This window comes from Cydia fagiglandana, chromosome 3, assembly GCF_963556715.1.
Source record: "Cydia fagiglandana chromosome 3, ilCydFagi1.1, whole genome shotgun sequence".
Classification (NCBI taxonomy): Eukaryota; Metazoa; Arthropoda; class Insecta; order Lepidoptera; family Tortricidae; genus Cydia; species Cydia fagiglandana.
Window position 1 is genome coordinate 20,621,437 of NC_085934.1, and position 18,334 is coordinate 20,639,770.

The 18,334-nt window shown below is 35.7% G+C and overlaps 2 protein-coding genes across 3 annotated transcripts; one reads left to right on the top strand and one right to left on the bottom strand.

The window, feature by feature from the left end:
* The first annotated feature begins 794 nt into the window (after positions 1–794).
* On the top strand, positions 795–14,881 carry LOC134680345 (peptidyl-alpha-hydroxyglycine alpha-amidating lyase 1-like). 2 transcript variants are annotated; one of them, XM_063539467.1, is made up of 10 exons: positions 795–1,005; positions 1,911–2,004; positions 2,477–2,714; positions 3,913–4,041; positions 5,449–5,600; positions 6,427–6,627; positions 6,859–7,042; positions 7,367–7,455; positions 9,455–9,592; positions 12,445–14,881. In XM_063539467.1, the coding sequence occupies exons 1-10, from the start codon at positions 916–918 to the stop codon at positions 12,597–12,599; spliced, it is 1,470 nt and encodes a 489-aa protein (XP_063395537.1). In that variant the 5' UTR covers positions 795–915; the 3' UTR covers positions 12,600–14,881. The 2 variants fall into 2 exon arrangements, with proteins under 2 accessions (XP_063395537.1, XP_063395538.1); XM_063539468.1 differs by lacking the exon at positions 12,445–14,881 and adding an exon at positions 8,172–8,213 and having other exon boundaries at positions 9,455–9,573.
* LOC134680352 (methyltransferase-like protein 25B) lies at positions 14,090–18,109 on the bottom strand. The gene is made up of 6 exons (XM_063539477.1): positions 17,953–18,109; positions 17,416–17,870; positions 16,578–16,992; positions 16,135–16,244; positions 15,368–15,543; positions 14,090–14,198 (listed from the first exon to the last, which is right to left on the bottom strand). The coding sequence occupies exons 1-6, from the start codon at positions 18,043–18,045 to the stop codon at positions 14,119–14,121; spliced, it is 1,329 nt and encodes a 442-aa protein (XP_063395547.1). The 5' UTR covers positions 18,046–18,109; the 3' UTR covers positions 14,090–14,118.
* Between the last annotated feature and the right edge of the window lie 225 nt (positions 18,110–18,334).

An 18,334-nucleotide genomic window follows, 5' to 3' on the forward strand; every position in this document is an offset into this window, starting at 1 on the left:
TAAGTTCGTTTACTAGGTTCTGAATAAAACTTTTTCTAATAAAATATTTCTTTATTTGTAGGTTCTGTTACGAACTTATATTTCATATTTAGCAGTGACTTTTCGGCGAAGTAAAATATCGTGAGATGAGAGAACCGGACATATCCCAATAAGGCCTACCTACTTATGCACTATTTTTATTCATATTCATATTTATTATTAATAATGTACACATACATTACAAGTCAAGTTTACAATGGGTGAAATATATCCCAGATAAAATTACAGTTCTATTGCCCAATTTCTACCCGATCTACCCGGTTTTAATAACTGTTGGACTGCACAGATTAGGCAGTACATAAATGAGACTCTATCTTGTTTGGTACTAAAATTACAGTTGTAGGTATTGGGCAGATTCTTAACTAGTTTTAGCAGTTTTGTCAATCGCACTGTCACTTTTTAGTATCTACAAGCGTGTTTTAAAAAGAAAACTAGTGCCTGCGCTAAATCAGAGGATTGAGTTGACGAGCCAACTCCACCACCAGGCTCTGTTTAGTAAGCCGTGGTAAAAAACCGGAACAAAAGGGGTACAAGTATCATGACCTTTAGTGTCGTACTATAATCACGTGACCAGTGTTGTCAGCATAGCAAAAACCATAAAATAGCACTGGCGCGCCCTCAAATCCCACGACTCTTCTCTTTCCGCACAGACTCTACACCTATAATACATCCAAATTTTTCGAAAACCGATTACAATCGATTTGCGTCGCCCATCACTAAAAAGAAGACGTCATCTCGCCCGTGCTGTCCTATCTGTGGTAGGTGATAAAATTGATAAGCATACAACAGCACACAGTACTTGTTGATTAAAAATTGAATCAATAGCAAAACAAACTGAAACGCGAATCGTACGGGGATTTTCACAAAATTGTTATTATGCAAGTTAAGGATAAATTTGTATCAAACTATGTGCTCCAAATTGTTATCGTCGTCTTCTGTATTATCAATTCCATTGTAGGACGAAAGGTAAGAATTATTATTTAAAACGTATTATATACGAATTATTTTATTTATTTTATACTTTTGTAATTAAAACCTTATATTTTTTTCTATGTAAAGATATTTGTGGAGATCTGCAAGCAAAAATAACATAGTTTTATTTCTTACCGTGTATTTTATGGTACAGTCCTTCACGTTTTGTTTTGTTTGACGTAGATACGTAAGAAATTGTGCCTGTATTGAAAACTAATATTACTTTTTAAATGTACTGTATACTTAACGAGTCAACACAATTGTTCAACTTCTTTATAACCAAATATTTACTTCAGTACCTTCAGTTAAGTCAAATTGCATAGGACTCACTGTTTACCCTGGTACACCCGACTTCACAAACGTCTCTACGAGCTAACATTCCAAAAATATACATGCCTCAAAATTTTTGTGAAAGATGTGAACTCAACTGTACTTACTGATTTTGTATGGCCAATATCAGAAAAGCTTCCAGTTATACTCTCTCCATATTAAATAAAAGTAAACAAAATCTACCCCCAAATGGCTCCTTATTCCAGTTGACGGTAGATGAAAACATAACATGATCAAACGATGTCGGTTAAAGTCAGGTTGTTCAGTGACTGATCCAGGCGGTTTTTTATTTGTTCGGTTAACCAATAAATTTTATAACTACCCAAAACTGTACAAATTGTTTGTTTACTTTTATTTAAAGATACAAACTACAGTGGTGTATTGCATACCCTATGTCAATTTGCTAACGGTGGTATTCCACCTTAGATCCAATTTCTTTGTCCAATGTGTATTGCATCTCACATTTTGCTTTAATAAGAGAGTGAGACGCACTGACATTGGACAGGTGTAATACCACCCATAGCCATAAAGCTGACCTCCTCTTTACCTCTTGTTACCGCTTGTTATAGTTTGCCGATGAAGGCTATTACCCTGGAGACTACTACAATGCCCAGCAAGCTCAGTATGCCAAGATAAAAACTGCTCTAGGAAAACTTGAACATGGTAAGTATTACTAGACTTATATTGACCAGGATATGAATACCTTTGTGAATACCTTTTGTATTTTTTCAAGCTCCCGATATCCGACACTAACTGAATCATTCTAAACTGTTATGGTAACTATTTTTAAATAAGAATAAGGATGAGTTTATAAAACAAGTGGTAAGATTACATATAACACAATATGAGGAACTGTCTGAAAAATACTCAACATGGCAAACTAAATACAATTAAATTTTTATATACTCGTAAAATTAATAGAAACAGTGTCATCACCTTTTATTCAAAACTTTGTAGCTCTGTTGGTGTTGATTTTCAAGGATAAAATTGTTAAAAAGTGGTAATTGTGGGAAACCAAAAAGTCACTGCATTATGGTTTAATCAGTTAAAAGGCTGATATTGTACAAGCCATTTTTATCTGAAAATTTTGGTAAGACTCACTTAATTCCATTCCTAACCAAATTATATTTCACAGCACCCCAGTACGTCCCAAACTGGCCTAACCCGAACATCAAACTCGGGCAAGTGTCCGGAGTAGCACTGGACCCGACCGGTCAGCTCCTAGTCTTCCACCGAGCGGACAACACCTGGGACGAGACCACCTTCTCCATGCGTAATGTGTACCAGAAGATAGGAGAGCCGCCCATTCCTCATAACACTGTGCTGGTCTTCAATGATACTGGAGAGCTGGTGGATATGTGGGGGAAGAATCTGTAAGTAGCTAAAGATGCTACAGTCAGACCACGCCACAGAATAGATAGTACTGCCGTACAGATAGGAAACTTGCTACAAAACCGAAGTTTGACAGCGGTTCAGGGTCGAATCATGCTATCCCTTTCTAAAATATGGCACTATCCCTTTCGCGTATCTAGGGTTGTCAAAATTCAAGTGATTATCTTATCTGTGGTCGTGCACGCAAAAGGTAGTCAAGTGGTGCCTAAAAATTGCTCGGAGCAATGCTGAGCCGAGCGGAGCCGAGTTCGACCGAAGTCAGGAGTGTCTTCCCATTGGCTAAAGATACTTGACTAGAGTCAGACCCTTTTAAGTTTTCATGTCATGTGTGCATCTTACTGCCAATTTTGTGCGAAGTTAGCGTGTCTCTTTGTTCTCTTAAAGGGGTTTTGTCTATTTTTCTCTAATCTATTTTTTTTCTTAAAGGGGTTTTGTCACGCAGTGACGATGTCACCCCCGTAATGAGATCTAATAGTAATAATGATGTAGTAGTGAAGTATTACCTACACCACATGTTTAAACCTTTTCTATTTCTCATGTACTTCATTTATGTTTAATTTAAAGATTACTCAATTCATAACTAATTTCAGTTGTTTCTTTTAAATCACGTTTATGCATAGACCGATAAGGACAGTATGGTTATAGTCGTAACATAAATGAATTGGTAGTTACACTGCTTACAATTGATTTTTTTTTTATTTGAAAACTTTTTTTGCGGTGCTGTGCACTTTTTGAGGTGGGGAAAAAAATTTAAACTCTAGACAACGTAAGGCGTAACCCTCTCTTTCTACCGCGCGGCAAAATGTTTTTTTTTTCAATTTAGTACTTGCCCGTTATTTAACAACTTCCAGCTTATAATAATGTGAATTATTAACGTAACTTTAATAACCCATTTTCGCCCAATGTACCCTGAGTCAGGCTGAATCCCCAAACGGGCATATTGGACGCTGTTGACATACCCTAGAGTTTTAGGTGCGGGATTGATTTAGTGTATTTATAACTTTGTACATTGTGAATAGTTGTCAAACTATAAATTAAGAAGTAGTTAGCTCCAAATGTGCTTAGAAATTTTAAAGTGGTTTCTGTTTTACCGGTTTTAACCTATTTTTTTGGCTAAGTGTAAAACATTCCCGCATCTACATTCCCGAGGTATGCTTATGGGTTCTGCGCGTGTTGCAGTTTCTACATGCCCCACGGGATCACGGTGGACAAGGAGGGTAACGTGTGGGTGACGGATGTGGCGCTGCACCAGGTCTTCAAGTTCACGCCGCGGCAGAGGGAGCAGCCTGCCCTCGTGCTCGGGGAAAAGTGAGTATTTGCTATGTATTCTGAATAATCGTATTTTATATACAGAGTCAGATTATCCGAAACCAAGCACAAAAAAAGTTGATTTGTGCCGTTTGTGGTGTGATTAGGGTTGCCAACCGTACTATATTATATAGTATTGTACTATTTTGGCTCTCTGTACAATATACTTTTGGAAAAATATATAGTACGCTAAAATACTATATTTCCGATTAAACGTATATTACACTCATGTTTAGTATTTTATCTAAAAGTACTACTTATATTTTACTGAACTGTGCTATATTTTTGATGCCTTATTCTGGAAAATACTATATTCCACCAAAAAAAGTTGGCAACCCTAGGTGTGATGGTGTTACTTTTTATACCTTATTCATAAACGCGCTACAATCCTCAATTAGCTAATAATTGTTTATCTTTATCTGTCATTTTGACTTATGTATTTGTAAGAAAGGGATATAAAATAATTTTTAACTAACTCAGGCCCGTAAAGTTTTATGAATAAGGGGGTTAATAAGGGGTCATCCATTAATTACGTCACATGTTTAGGGGGAGGGAGGGGGTCAAGAAAATGTGACATATTGTGACATGGGGGAGGGGGGAGACACAAACTTTGTGACGTCACTTTAACTTCATCAGTAACCGAAAATGTATTTAAATTATTTTATTCGCTGTACATTTAAATAACAAGTTTTTAAAACGATAATCGTTTTTATTCGTTTAATTTTCTTTCCTAAGCAGTTTTGGGTCATAAAATTACTAATATTTATATCGTCAAAAATATTTTGATGAAATATTAATAATACTTAGGTACTTACTTAATTCGATTTGGCGATTTCGTAGAAAAAATGTGACGTCACACTAGGGGGGAGGGGTTTGCCAAATGTGACCAAGTGTGACAAGGAGGGGGGGAGGGGTCAAAAAACCTAGAAATTCGTGTGACGTAATTAATGGATGACCACTAACTACCTACACTTAAGGCGGACGAAGTCTCCAGAGGATCTAGCTCTCTATCACTCGAACATGCAAGTCGTAGTCGTATAGAGAGGCAGACCACGAATCATAGACTAGGAATCCTCTAGACCGAGTTTAGAGCAATTATTTCATGCAACCGATGATGCCAAAAATGCGGGGGTGCGCGGGACGAGGTGTGCGAAGTCCCGTGCCGTGATTGGTCCGTTCAAAGACACGGACGTCACACAAAGACACTTTCGACTCGAACATGGAGTAAAATTACCGTATGCGTGGCAGAGGGGGTAGCGCGACTATGCTCAGTCTGGAGGATGTTTTGTCTGTGTCACGAATTTACGATTATCTGTTTTAGCGGTAGGCCCTCTGGCCTCCATTGTAGTATATTTTGCTAGAATATGAGACAAGCATGATATTGTACTTACCTACCTACTTCATTAGGTTCGTGCCAGGCAACGACGAGCGCCACTTCTGCAAGCCGAGCGCCGTCGCCGTCCTCGACTCTGGCGAGTTCTTCGTGGCTGACGGCTATTGTAACACGCGCATCATGAAGTTTGGACCTGACGGGGAGTTACTGCTGCAGTGGGGTAGCCGTGAGTACCCAACATTAGCGCGCATTGTACCCGTTTGTATCTGTACTCTAGCTGGTTCGGCCCGCAACGACGAGCGCCACTTCTGCAAGCCGAGCGCCGTCGCCGTCCTCGACTCTGGCGAGTTCTTCGTGGCTGACGGCTATTGTAACACGCGCATCATGAAGTTTGGTCCTGATGGGGAGTTACTACTGCAATGGGGTAGCTGTGAGTACCTACTTTGTCGTTAGGCATATACCACATTAGTGCCCACTGTACCTGTTTGGGGACAATGGGGCAGTCATGAGTAGTGAGTACCCAATGTACCCTTTTGGAGACAGACAATTCAACTGTTAATTACTACTCTACTGCTAAACTACTACTCTGATGAAGTGTTAAATAAAAAATTAAGAGCATTTATTCATGGCATTTACAAACACGTACCGACAACAAAAGACCTAATAGTTTTGAATGATTCACGGTTAGTTCCAGTACCAATACAAAAGGTAATCACGGCCCATATCCCGGTCGATATAAGTCTACCGTGAGTACCGAACATATTAGCGCCTAATGTCCCTGTTTACTTTCTGTGAAGCAGTTTAGTTGGAGTTATAACTTGGGTTTGTAAGTCTAGTAGTAACATTTAGATTAAGTTTAAATTGTAAGATTTCTAAGTCATATTAAACATGCGATTTGGTTAAAAGGTCAAACTCCCCTTTATAGCAGGATATTTTTTAATAATTTTTTTATTTAAATAGTCGATTTTAACCTTTTAACAGTTTTAACCACTATGCATGTTTTATACTACTTGCAAGAGTTGTTATAGATATAATTTGTTTTTCTTCCTCAGATTCCCGATTCGCCTCCCCATTCTCATTCAACGTGCCGCACGCCTTAACTCTGGCCGAAGACAGAGGCCTAGTATGCGTGGCGGACAGAGAAAACGGTCGCGTCGCCTGCTTCCGGTCTGATAACGGGACTTATGTCGCTGGGTTCAAGAACTGGCTTATAGGACCGCGGCTATTTAGTGTTGCATATTCTCCAGTTAGAGGTAAATTTTAACTTTGTTTCTATATTATATCCCGCCATATAACTTGCTTACAGAGCCGAGAAACCTCGTAGTTCCCATAATAATTAAAAAAAAAACAATATAACTCCCTTGAAAGGTAAATCTGCTTTAACTGCCGCGCATGCGTATGTGTATTTAACAACACCATTTCTAAGCAAATGTAATGAAAATTATCTTTTAGTGTAACTCTGGTTAAAAGGTTAAACTTCCCAGGTGGTCGCCTGTACATAGTCAACGGGCCGTCGGGCAACGTGCCCGTCCGAGGCTACGTCATCGACTTCACGTCAGCTCGGCTTATCGGTACTTTCGCTCCTGAAGCGGAGTTCAGCAACCCACATGATGTAGTTACTACCGCTGATGGGTCGAAGGTCTACGTCGCCGAGCTCAATCCGTTCAGGTGACTATTCTCACTACGAATGTGACTACCTTATCGTCACTATATCATTAGTTATTGGCATTGGCATTTTTCAACAACCCGCATTAAGTAGTTATTACACTGATGGCTCTAATGTCCATGTTACTGAGCGCAATGGTGACTATTATACGACAATACGTAGAAGATAATTAAAAATTGCCATGATTCTTTTTATCTACGTTAGGCTCACCGCAGTAAACACATTGAAATGTCTAACTAAATAAATCCTGTTTTAAAATGGAAAGAAATAAGGTAATCCAGATTTATTTATAATCAAGAATTAATCTTACCATTTTTTAATTCTAGGGTATATAAATTCGAAGACGATGTTTTGCGGAACGAAACGAAAATTGATAAGAATATGAGCGTGCCAGTCAAACCTACAACCACTATCGGTAAGTAATATGAGATCTTTAGCTCGTATTTTGCACTACATATGTACCTACAATAGCAGCAAAAAATCTCATATTTTTCAGATGTATTTGCATACCTACATTTTTAAACAATAGCTCAAAAACGGCTATGGCAACTATTTACAATATAGGGGCGTATGGAAATGATAATTTGATCAAACTGGGTCAAATCAAATAAAAAAATCAAATAGTGTTTTCAAATAAAAATTAATATATATGACATATATTAATTGATGGTATGTGTAAGGTCCCCAATCTGCATTGAGCTAACGTTGCTGCCCATGTTGCCACGTGTAGTGGGACGTAATTATTAATATATATAGTCGTGATCACGTGATGATGTAACAATAATTGTTTACATGATATAGTCTCATTTCACACATTTTCGAATGAATGCCTGTATTAAATAGCGTTATAATAGATTTTTTGCCGCTATTGTCTTATGTGTTACCTATGCGAAAAAGTAATCATAAAATGATATGTGAGTATAAGGTTAAATCGTAGTTAGCTAGAATTTAACCTTTTTACCACATACAATGCCTTTACTATAAAAAGATAATAAATACTTAAATATTACCTACTTTCGTAATTATCATTATAAATAAAATAATAGTTATTAAGTTAATAGTTTATTAAAATAATTCCGTAGTATTTTATGCAGATTTCCTTTAGTTACTAGCGTATTTTTTCGTTTTCAGAATTTTGTTTAACTCACCCCTTTAGGTGTTTTCATCGTTAAGGTAAATTTCATCGTTCTGAAATCCTTATACCCTTCTATTATTGTTTTATCCTTCTTTATAATTTTATTATGTAAGTACCCCCATTAATGATTTATTTATTTAGCTATTTTACGTTATTGAAACAATATTAAAATGTATAATTATGGTGACCTTAAATTGTAAAATTTAATTGTAAGAATAAAATTTAAATGTATCTTTAAATTTTATTCTTTACAGAAATACAGTGACAATAACTCTATAAAATGTATATATTTCTTGGTTATCGCTAATAAAAATGATATAAAATGAAAGACGCCTAAATCACAGTAATGATTCTTTTTTATCGCCCTCAAAACTTAGTCAAGACAAGCTCAAAATTGCGGTACTCGAATTTGGGTCGCTTCAAAAAGAACCCACAAATAATCGAATCCACACTCGTTATTTCACATGCGCATGAGCAACGCATAGTGGATCTGTGTCAGAGCGTGTTTGTGCCCTTCATCTCTTTGTACACATTTGTAACGAAGTGTTTCGATGTTTTGATGATATTGGTTACACTGGTAGGTCCCTGACTACTACCAAAAATATAAAACACTAAAATAAGGGGTACGGACAAATAAGGACACCGAAATGTGTCCAAAGAAATAAGACGTTCGAAACACTGGTGATACTGATCCAGTAACCATAACATAAGAGCGCGTGCGCTGCGACAGTATCTCGTCCGAAGGGAACACTGAGAGAAAAGTACAACAAAAACACACTTAGAATTACAAAAATAAACTTAATCCGGGGACAAGGAGAGTTAACTAATAGGAACAAATTGACTTTTGTAATTTCTATTAGTTCTTGCAATTTCTATTATCTTTTTGTTGAAATTATATTTGGGATTACTGAGCTGTTTGTAGAAATAAATAAACTTTACAGAAATAGTGAAACGTCCATAATTATTACTAAAACTTCATTTTTTCCCCCTGTACAGGACTGTTTTTTAATTCCTGGTAATGATTTTTCTCTCAGTGAAGACTGTTCATCTTTTTCTATCTGATATTAGAAAGTGACGGATAGTTTATCTCTTGCGCGAGATACTGTCGCATCGCACTCGTACTAAGGGTCGGTTGCACCAAAACTATTCGTATCGTTAAAGAGTTCGCTAAATTTTTATGTATCCATACATAAAAATTTAGCTTGAAAGCTTCATAGTAAGGCGCGTTGGTGCAAATGTGGTTGGTGCAGCTGGCCCTAAATCTGCCGGTATGTCATAGCGCTCGGTGACCAAACCGCGATGGTGCCACTGGACACGTGGGACACGTGGCGCGGCGCGGTGGGCGGCGCGGCCGGGGCGGCGGGCGCGGCGCTGCTCGCTGTCGCGGCGCTCGCGCTGCTGCGGGCGAGGAACAAAGGTAAGGACGAGCAGGCCGAGCCGCTTGTCGCCTAATGCCCGGTTATAAGGAGTTTAGCGAACAGTTCGTGATATTTAACCTTTTTACCGCACTACCTGTATTCCTGATAATAATTTAGTTTTTTTTTTTATTTAAAAATACGTTTACACGACATTACAGTAAACCAAAATGCACCTTGTTGTATAAAATGGTGGTTAATACCCGGTGAAATTGGTAGTTATTTTTGTGTTTTATACAACTCTGATGTAAGCAATTTATTGATAAAAGTGTAAAACACGGTCATAAAATTCTGTTCGCTAATCACCAATTTAAATTAAGTACAACGACGTGATGCCCGTAAATATAAATGCTTTAGAGATTATACAAAGAAAATATTTGACGCATAGAATACATAAGCCAACAGCGCAACTATGTTTTTGTAATTTGTTAATATGGAAAACCTAGGTTACCAACAAAAAATCTAGGTCATCCGACTTAGGGTTTTTACGTTTGGAATAACCAATTTTCTTACCTAGTCCTCTTGCCCGTCCACTTTACAAAAATGTTATAATATAATATATAAATTTGAATATGAATATTTTATTTTTATTTTCTCAATACCTACATATCGTTTTCTATAAATACGTACACATTTCAATACGTAAGTAGCCAATTTACTTTCGAAAAGTAGACATCAGAGTTACATTTTGTATGCGCTCTTAAATGTATAGTGTATACCCGTTTTATATATTTGTTATTTTATTTTTTTAGTTCAAGTTTTCATTTGTAAAGTTAAGCTAGATGATTTAAATATATATTTCAATGTTTTAATTTATCTACGCGTACCTAGTAGAATTAATTTCTGTCCCAATTTTAGTGTAGGTTGCCTTAAGTTTTTTTTTTATATTTTATGCAGTTAAGTTTTAAAATCCATCGAAATTGATTTAATGTATTCATGAATACTTGAAATTAAATTTATTAGTAATCATACGTGATTCCTGAAATTTATTAATTCTAAGTTAAACACACAAGTGTAAAAAATATAGCTCTAAATATTTAACTTACTTTACCTACTAACGAAACGAAAGACATTATCAATTTATTTGAATGTGATTTTTTTTGATAAACGAATATTTTGCATGTTTGAAACTTTTTATGCTTTTGGGATTTGATACTTTGGGCTGGTAACTTGGTATGCAAGATTGAACACGACATCTCATTACTCGGCGTGTCGAAAACATTTTTCACGCTGAAAAGACAATTATGTACGATTATTAGCTAATCTTGCATGCCAGTATTGCCAATATCCTACTGAGATTATTTTTGTGCATTTTTACAATTCGAATCTATTATATATTGTAATCATAGTGTTTGGTCTTGATCTCGTGTTACTTGAAAAAGTTATCACTAAAAATAAATTGGTTAAGTAAACGAACATTCTGTAATCTGTTACATATCCAATTTATTTTATGTTAATAACTAAGAATCTATAAAATATATAATAAAAAATAAAAATTCTTAAATAATAATTGGATAAGTACTTAGTAAATATGGTAGTAGAAACTTTAGATTTTTTTCATTTGTGATCTGATGATAATGATCTCCTTTAAGCTTTGTGATCTGATAACCAATTTAACCTTTTGACCGCCGTTGATAAATGTAACCATTTACACATTACGATCGATAAAAATTGCGACGTATTTTTTGACATTCGGTGGTCAAAAAGTTAATATTACTTATTTGTTTATAAATTTTACACACTACACTATTTTTAATCTTTATATACACCTTTAATATTACGTTACGCTTGTTTATCATTCCTAGCACAATGTGTTTCGTACAAACTTTATTTATTTGTAATGCTAGTATTTATTTTGTAGTACTTAAAGTACGTAATGTTTACTTTTAGTTATGCTTACGCTTTAGTACTTAGTGATGCGATGTAAAAATATTTAATTGAAATATATTTATTGGAAGCAGCTTCTTGTATTTTTATTTTCATGCACGCACCGCCTCCTCGCATGTGTCTTGATGACCACGGTTTTAGCACAATTTAAAATGTAATAGCACTAGCAAATAGCTCAATTTTTCGTGCTTATCCAATTAAATTTTATATGCGTAAGGAAGGGGTCCGCATACATCATCTTACATCATAAACATGAATTGCAAAACGACTGCCAACCAATGACTGAAATTATCAGTAACTTCTTTGAGATTAGGCCAAGCTTAAAATTTCATTAAAAGTTAATTAAGTTTTCCATTCCCACAAGTGTGGCTCGCGATTTCCGCACAATTTGGGAATTCGGGTAGCAAAATAGCAGTCGAAGATATAGTTGCCGCAATATAATTTGCACCGATTCAAACAATTTGTGTAAGTTGTTCGAGAGACCCGAGCAAATTATATTTTGTCAACCATATTTTTTACTACAAAACTACAGATCATAATAGCCGGGAAGGATTACCCTTAACACTGTTGGTAGGTAAAACTTAACCCCCTTATTCATAAACGTTTACTAAAGTTGACAAGCCGATAATAATCGTTTGTCCCTTTCCATCATACCAATACGTCGGAAAGGGACAAACGATTATTATCGGTTTGTCAACTTTAGTAAACGTTTATGAATAAGGGGGTAAGTTGTTAAAATTTCTTTGTGCGAGACTAAATTAATTTTACAACTAATTATCAAAAGATATTTACGAGCCAGACCAAAAAGTTTAAATAAGCGCATATAATAAGCTTATACGAGCATTTCTATGAAACTAGATACCTAAGTGGCAATTTATTTTATTATGCCTTTTAAAGAAATTGCTATTAGTTGGCCGATGTAGGCAAGGCCACATAAATTCCCCACTTCAAAAGTCTGGTTCAATAGGTCGCAAAGGAGTCACGCGACGCCGCTGGGAGTACGGTCACGGCGAGTTCAAACTACGTCGGCTACTCGAGCGACGGCGCTTCACTCGTGTCCACTCCGACGATTCTGATGAAGAACCAGCGCCGATGCTGCCCCAGCCCCCTGCTAACGCGTGATCACTGCGACTCGACCTTGGATTATTGATGCGATTTGCTTGAAGGAAAGTAATGTTCAGAAAAGAAAGAATAGGGAATCAGGGATGAATGTGTAGAGAAAGCTCTTGCATCTGATACCTTCTTATACCTCTCGCGTCTCGGGAGTTTCTTGACGTATTTTTATTAGTAGGTTATTTAACGGTACATTTCTAAATGATTGTGGTAACTTCTATAAAATGACTACAAACATTTTACGCAATCACACTCGTGACAGCTACCTACTCTATATAAAAATGAACTATCATGGACCATCAATACCATCATACCACGCCACCTTTAACTGGTTAACCTGTTTTAACATTTAAAGCTACTCTGACAGCGAAGGATGTCTATATTATTTGTTTCTTTTCTAAGCGGTTGTAGCAAGATTTAAACGATTTATACGCTATACAATTATATCTACATCAAACTTGTCTAACAGATGTGAGAGTTTTCTAAGAAATATAAGTATTTATATTTTTGTCTTTGATTTAAGTTTAATAATGTATTTAGTTTTTTAGGAGTTGCCTGTCGTACAAAATTATTGTAAATTAGTTAGCTTATCATATTTATATTAGGTTGAAGAAATTACGTCGGTTGAAGAATAAAGGCCAAAATAGTTAGCGAGTATAGAATTTTGTTATATTAAGTAAATATAGAATCGAGTAATAATGTACGTTTAAGCTATATACAGTTTACGAAAATCCATTATCGACACCTACCAAAAAATATTATTGGCAAGTTCAATTGCTCATTTAAATTTATTTGATACAAGCATAATGAGTTTATAATACTAGCAAAGGCACTTACAATAAAACAATTTAATATTTTAATGAAAAATGTAACAATAGCGACAAAAAATAATTTGTGTAAACACGGTCAAAAGGTTAAAAATTACTCACGTAACACTGCGACAGTAGGATTTTTATATATTTTAAAATTGGCATATAAAACAAAGGCTCATTTTGCCTTATATTTAAATTGAAATTATTTTTAAAAATCTTAATTAGGTATGAGCATAAACTTGAATGAATTGACGGATATAAAATACTACTTAATCGTATTGACCATGTGTATAGAATCGAGAATGTGAATAGTATATAGATACTGATTGTAAAATAATCACTAATCATATCAAAGCAATTATACCTATAGAAACTTATATGTAAAGATTTACCTCACTTTAACACCAATTACTTACAGTAGATTTAGTAAATGAATACCTTCAATTCAGACGTAAGCAATACAAATGAAACGACATAAGTATTCACAAAATACATATTATATATTTCCTTTTATTCGATTTGATCTTCAAAATAAAATAAAACTTATATCTATAAATATTCTCAGCACATTTAAATCCTTTGGCCAGCTATCATTTTTTTAGCTATCAAATTCACTTTGAGTTATGTTGGCATAGAAGCGCTTTATAAACTGTCACTTATAACAGACAGTCCTGGTGAAAAGGTTAAAAAAGGTACAAAGTTACCAATTCTGCCCGTCATGTTCTCTTGCCTACGATGATGTGGTTTCGAGGTGACAGCTTTGGATCGAATACTGGATGAATCTCACAGGACAAACCTAAAACAAAAGAACAAGTACTTAGGTATTTTGCATTTACCAATACGTAATTCACATATGTCCTAAATAAAGTTTGTACTTAAGTTCCTGGGATAACAAGTTCCAAATGTTTCAATATTCCGGCCTACTAATAGAAAGTACCTACCTAATGTACCTATTTTATGTGTTATTAAATATTAATCTAGTCCATTTGTACCTAAATTGTGTTGGAAAGTGCCAAATTGTTAATGCCAAAAAACCATTGATGTCATATAATTTATATTTACTCCATAATCCTTAAATATATCTATCTGTAGGTAGCGTGTATTCTATGGTTAAAATGTATAACGTCTTCGTCAACTAATGCGGCCTACTGATTTATTAATTAGTTTATTAGACAAGGTAACAGAATGTGAATTATTCCTATTATTCTTACTATAGTTCCACAAAATTATATTTCATTTACGTTCCAAAAACATTACTTTTATATTTATTTAAATGATGTTGATGATGTGATGACAACCACTAATGCACGAAGGTTCCACCTCTGACATTTAATTTTATTTTTTGGCTTTCCTAAGTAAACCCTCGTCGTCTCTGTCATGTTATGTATTGTACATATTGATTGTGTAAATGTAAAAATGTATTTAAGAAAATAGATGTCTTTATTTTTTTCCTTTAGTATTAAAGGTATTGAAGATGAATATCTTGTTTAATTTTCTTTGTTACTGGAGAATAAGAAGTAACTATTAAACCTTACATATTTTAAAAGATTGTAAGGTTCTCGGTTCTTGATATTTTCAGTTCAGTTGAGTGTAATATAAATCAACGGACATAAATATAGCGACACCGTATACTAGACAGAGTGAGTGCCTGAGAGCATGCAATTTGTTAAGGTACAAGATTAATGAAGCAGAGAACGAAACGAATGATCGGCACGTCGCTCTGAGGTGTCAGCGAGACAGTGCTTATGAACGTATACATATACAGGGTGATACATGAGATTTGAGCAGGATCAACACTTAAGCGTTCAGTAAATAACAATCTATTGTATTAGAGAGATTAACGTTATTTTTTTTTGTATCTCGTAAACTTGCTAAGAGTTATCAACTTATCACTCTGGCTCAATGGCGTGGGCGTCCAAGGTAAAGATCGTCAAAGTAAGCAAACAATTATGTTAGTCAACTCACCGTGTTCAAACACGTACAGCACTCGGTCCAGCAACACCACAGTTTCGACGAGAGGTGCTAAAGCCAGTCGAAGCGTGTACAGCGTAACCACGCGCCGCCATTGCAGCAGATCTGATTCACCGCGAGCCACATCTACCACGGGGATGTTGAGACGCTCGAGCGCTAGCGTGCTGTACCTTGAAACAATATCGTCGTATCGTAGTGGCAGGGAGATGGGATAGTGCATTAGTTAGGCACTGGACCTCCCAACGTCTTAGTTTAGGTACTAACATACCTACTCGTAGTAATTTAAGTCTATTTGTAAGTTTGTTACTAACAACCTATGGATTGAATCGTCCGAAAGAAATGTTTTTTTTTATATCACATTTTAACAGCTTCACTACCAAGCTTGAGAAGTCTACAAAATACGTCTATGCTAACAGCAACCCTTTAACGTGCACAAGGGTATCGAGGTCTCATAAATTACGCTAACTTGAACTCTATGTTACTTTTAAGTAAGGTTCAAAATCACTGTAGAAAAGAAACATTGGGCGCTAAGGGCCTCCCCTTGGCGACCATGTACGAGTATATTCCTCAAGTTCCTCAACTTTAACAAAATTTGGTTGAACTGGCAAAAGGTGGGGAAAAAAATCCCAGTAGTTACCACTGGTGAAAACTTGGTGGTAACTAGTGGGAACCCGTTTATATTTGCTAGCTTATGCTATTGATATTGGCGTGTGCATAACGTTCTTGGGTTTGACACATAGTGTTCAAAAGGTTAAACTTACTGGTGAAACGTCATGTTGTTGGAGTGCTTGATGTTCCTGACGGGCGCGTGCTTCAGCTTTGGGTCGTGCTCTACTAGAATCCTCTCTAGAGCTGCTCGGTAAGCATGAACCTATGCACGCAATTTTTATAAGTCTATCTCCTGAGGTTACTTAATGCAGGCTCTATTGGTACACAATTTTATGTTAACTCACATTTATAGACGGGTCTATCGCGACTCAAGTTTATTTTATAAAATGAGTCGAGAATTTCTTTATAATGGTTAATAAATTATTTATGTTTTGGTCAAAACGATATAGTTATTTTAACGTGTTTAATAATTCCATAATCAGTAATAAATACTCATACAATGTAACACAATATCTTCAATGACACCCATAAAAAAACAATACACAAATCTTATAAAAGTGGAAAACTGGTCAAAAGGTTAAAAAGCTTTTTTTACCTTTAAATCATCATAATTGTCCTTCGTCAGTCTCTCCAAGTATACTTCAATGGCATGGCACGCAATTTCTCTGCTAACATAAGACAATTTGCTACCCAGTCCTTTTACATATTCACTAAGGGGATACCCACTCTCTTTTCCTTCGCATGTTAGTTTCATAAAACAGCAGCCGACAACACAGATGTATCTAACTTGTTTGCAATTTATGAAATGCTTTATTAACAATGGACCCAAATCTCCACATGGGTGAAGTCCTACCAAACCATAGGTTTTCATTGGCTCCGGGAGTTTAAGTTGATCTAGCTGTTCACTGGAAGTGAGGGTCATGTTTAAATGGATTGGTCTGTGAAGAGATGCTATGCTGCTTTCTGATAAGTGTTTACTGGCTGTGTACTCTAATTGTAGATCAAGTTTCCTAGAAAAGAAAAAACGATATATATTTTGTACAGTCAACAACAGAGCTGTGAATACAGGCAAAGTGTCAAAAATATGTATACAGTACTTTATTGCCTGTACATTAAGGTATTCATAGCTCTGTTGTTGACTGTACAAACACATAAAAGTATTAAAAAAATATAAATTGAAAAAAAAAATCACAGCATTAAGGAAAAGTTTACTAACTACACTAGACATTACTATACAGAATAAAACGAAGAGTATTAGGGCTGCCTGACGCGGGTGCACGCACACGGGTGCCATTTTTGGTAAAATCAGTTGCACACATCCATGCCAGTTAGCATTATTTCTTACTATTTTTCTATGCAACCGTGCCAGCTAGCGGACATCCTTAGAAAAAATGTTTCACATAATTCTAATACATACCAAGACCAATACCGACCTAGCTTCCTCCGTCAATTGTGATTGACATTCTATCCCAGCCACATGAAGATTATTTTTATATGCCAGCACCCGCACCAAATGCCCCAAGCCTGAGCCAAAGTCTATCACAGCATTACATTTACTCTCTAAAGCTACGGAACTCACAACTTCAGCCATTAGACTGATTTCATGCCTCTTTTTTAATTTTACATGTTTTAGAAACAGATTTTTTAATTTAGGGTGACCACCACAAGAATCTTCATTATTATTGACTTTTTTACTTTTTTCAAACTTAGTCTCACGAGGAAGGCTTAAAACTTCCACCGATTTCACTAAAGATAAAAATGATAAAGGCAGAACATGACTAGTTGAGATTCCAGAGAGAATATTCCCTAGGTCTAGAGGAGTCATATTTTCGAAGCATTTTCGCCATGATAATGGCAATTTTGCCCAATGATCATCTACAAAAAAGTCCTGCAAGTAAGAATTAGAAATTTTTTAACGTAATAACACATTTTTATGTTACAAAGGTTTAAGTTATGTATGTTTTACTTACCAATACATATAGATCTAGAAGCCAGTCGTACATGCGTATTATTTTCAGAGATTTAAAGATTGCACCTTTAATCGTATCTTTTTGCGAACACATTATAATTTATGTTTAAATAATAAAGAAAGCTTTATTTTGATTCCATCTGGAAACTTTTAAACCATTTTCAAACAAAAGTGATGACTTTGATGTGATGTGGCTGTCAATGTCAAAAACAGCTGGTCAAAGGAGTTTTTCATCTACTCAAACACACTCGTGTGTTTCGTTCTAAGATTTTTGGTTTTTCGTTAAATCCGTAACAGACTACCGCATCGCAGACAAGCGCGAAATTTCAAAAATTCTATGAGAAGCCATCTCTTCGCGCGTACATTTTTTAATTTGCCGCCTT

Bases quoted from the DNA above. Each gene is read 5' to 3' on its own strand.
- LOC134680345 (XM_063539467.1), top strand. From the start codon at position 916: ATGCAAGTTAAGGATAAATTTGTATCAAACTATGTGCTCCAAATTGTT. The intron at 6,628-6,858 runs GTAAATTTTAAC...TAAACTTCCCAG, and splicing joins TGCATATTCTCCAGTTAGAG to GTGGTCGCCTGTACATAGTC. The intron at 7,043-7,366 runs GTGACTATTCTC...TTTTAATTCTAG, and splicing joins GCCGAGCTCAATCCGTTCAG to GGTATATAAATTCGAAGACG.
- LOC134680352 (XM_063539477.1), bottom strand. From the start codon at position 18,045: ATGTGTTCGCAAAAAGATACGATTAAAGGTGCAATCTTTAAATCTCTG. The intron at 17,871-17,952 runs GTAAGTAAAACA...TCTTACTTGCAG, and splicing joins TTCTAGATCTATATGTATTG to GACTTTTTTGTAGATGATCA. The intron at 16,245-16,577 runs GTAAAAAAAGCT...TTGCGTGCATAG, and splicing joins ACAATTATGATGATTTAAAG to GTTCATGCTTACCGAGCAGC.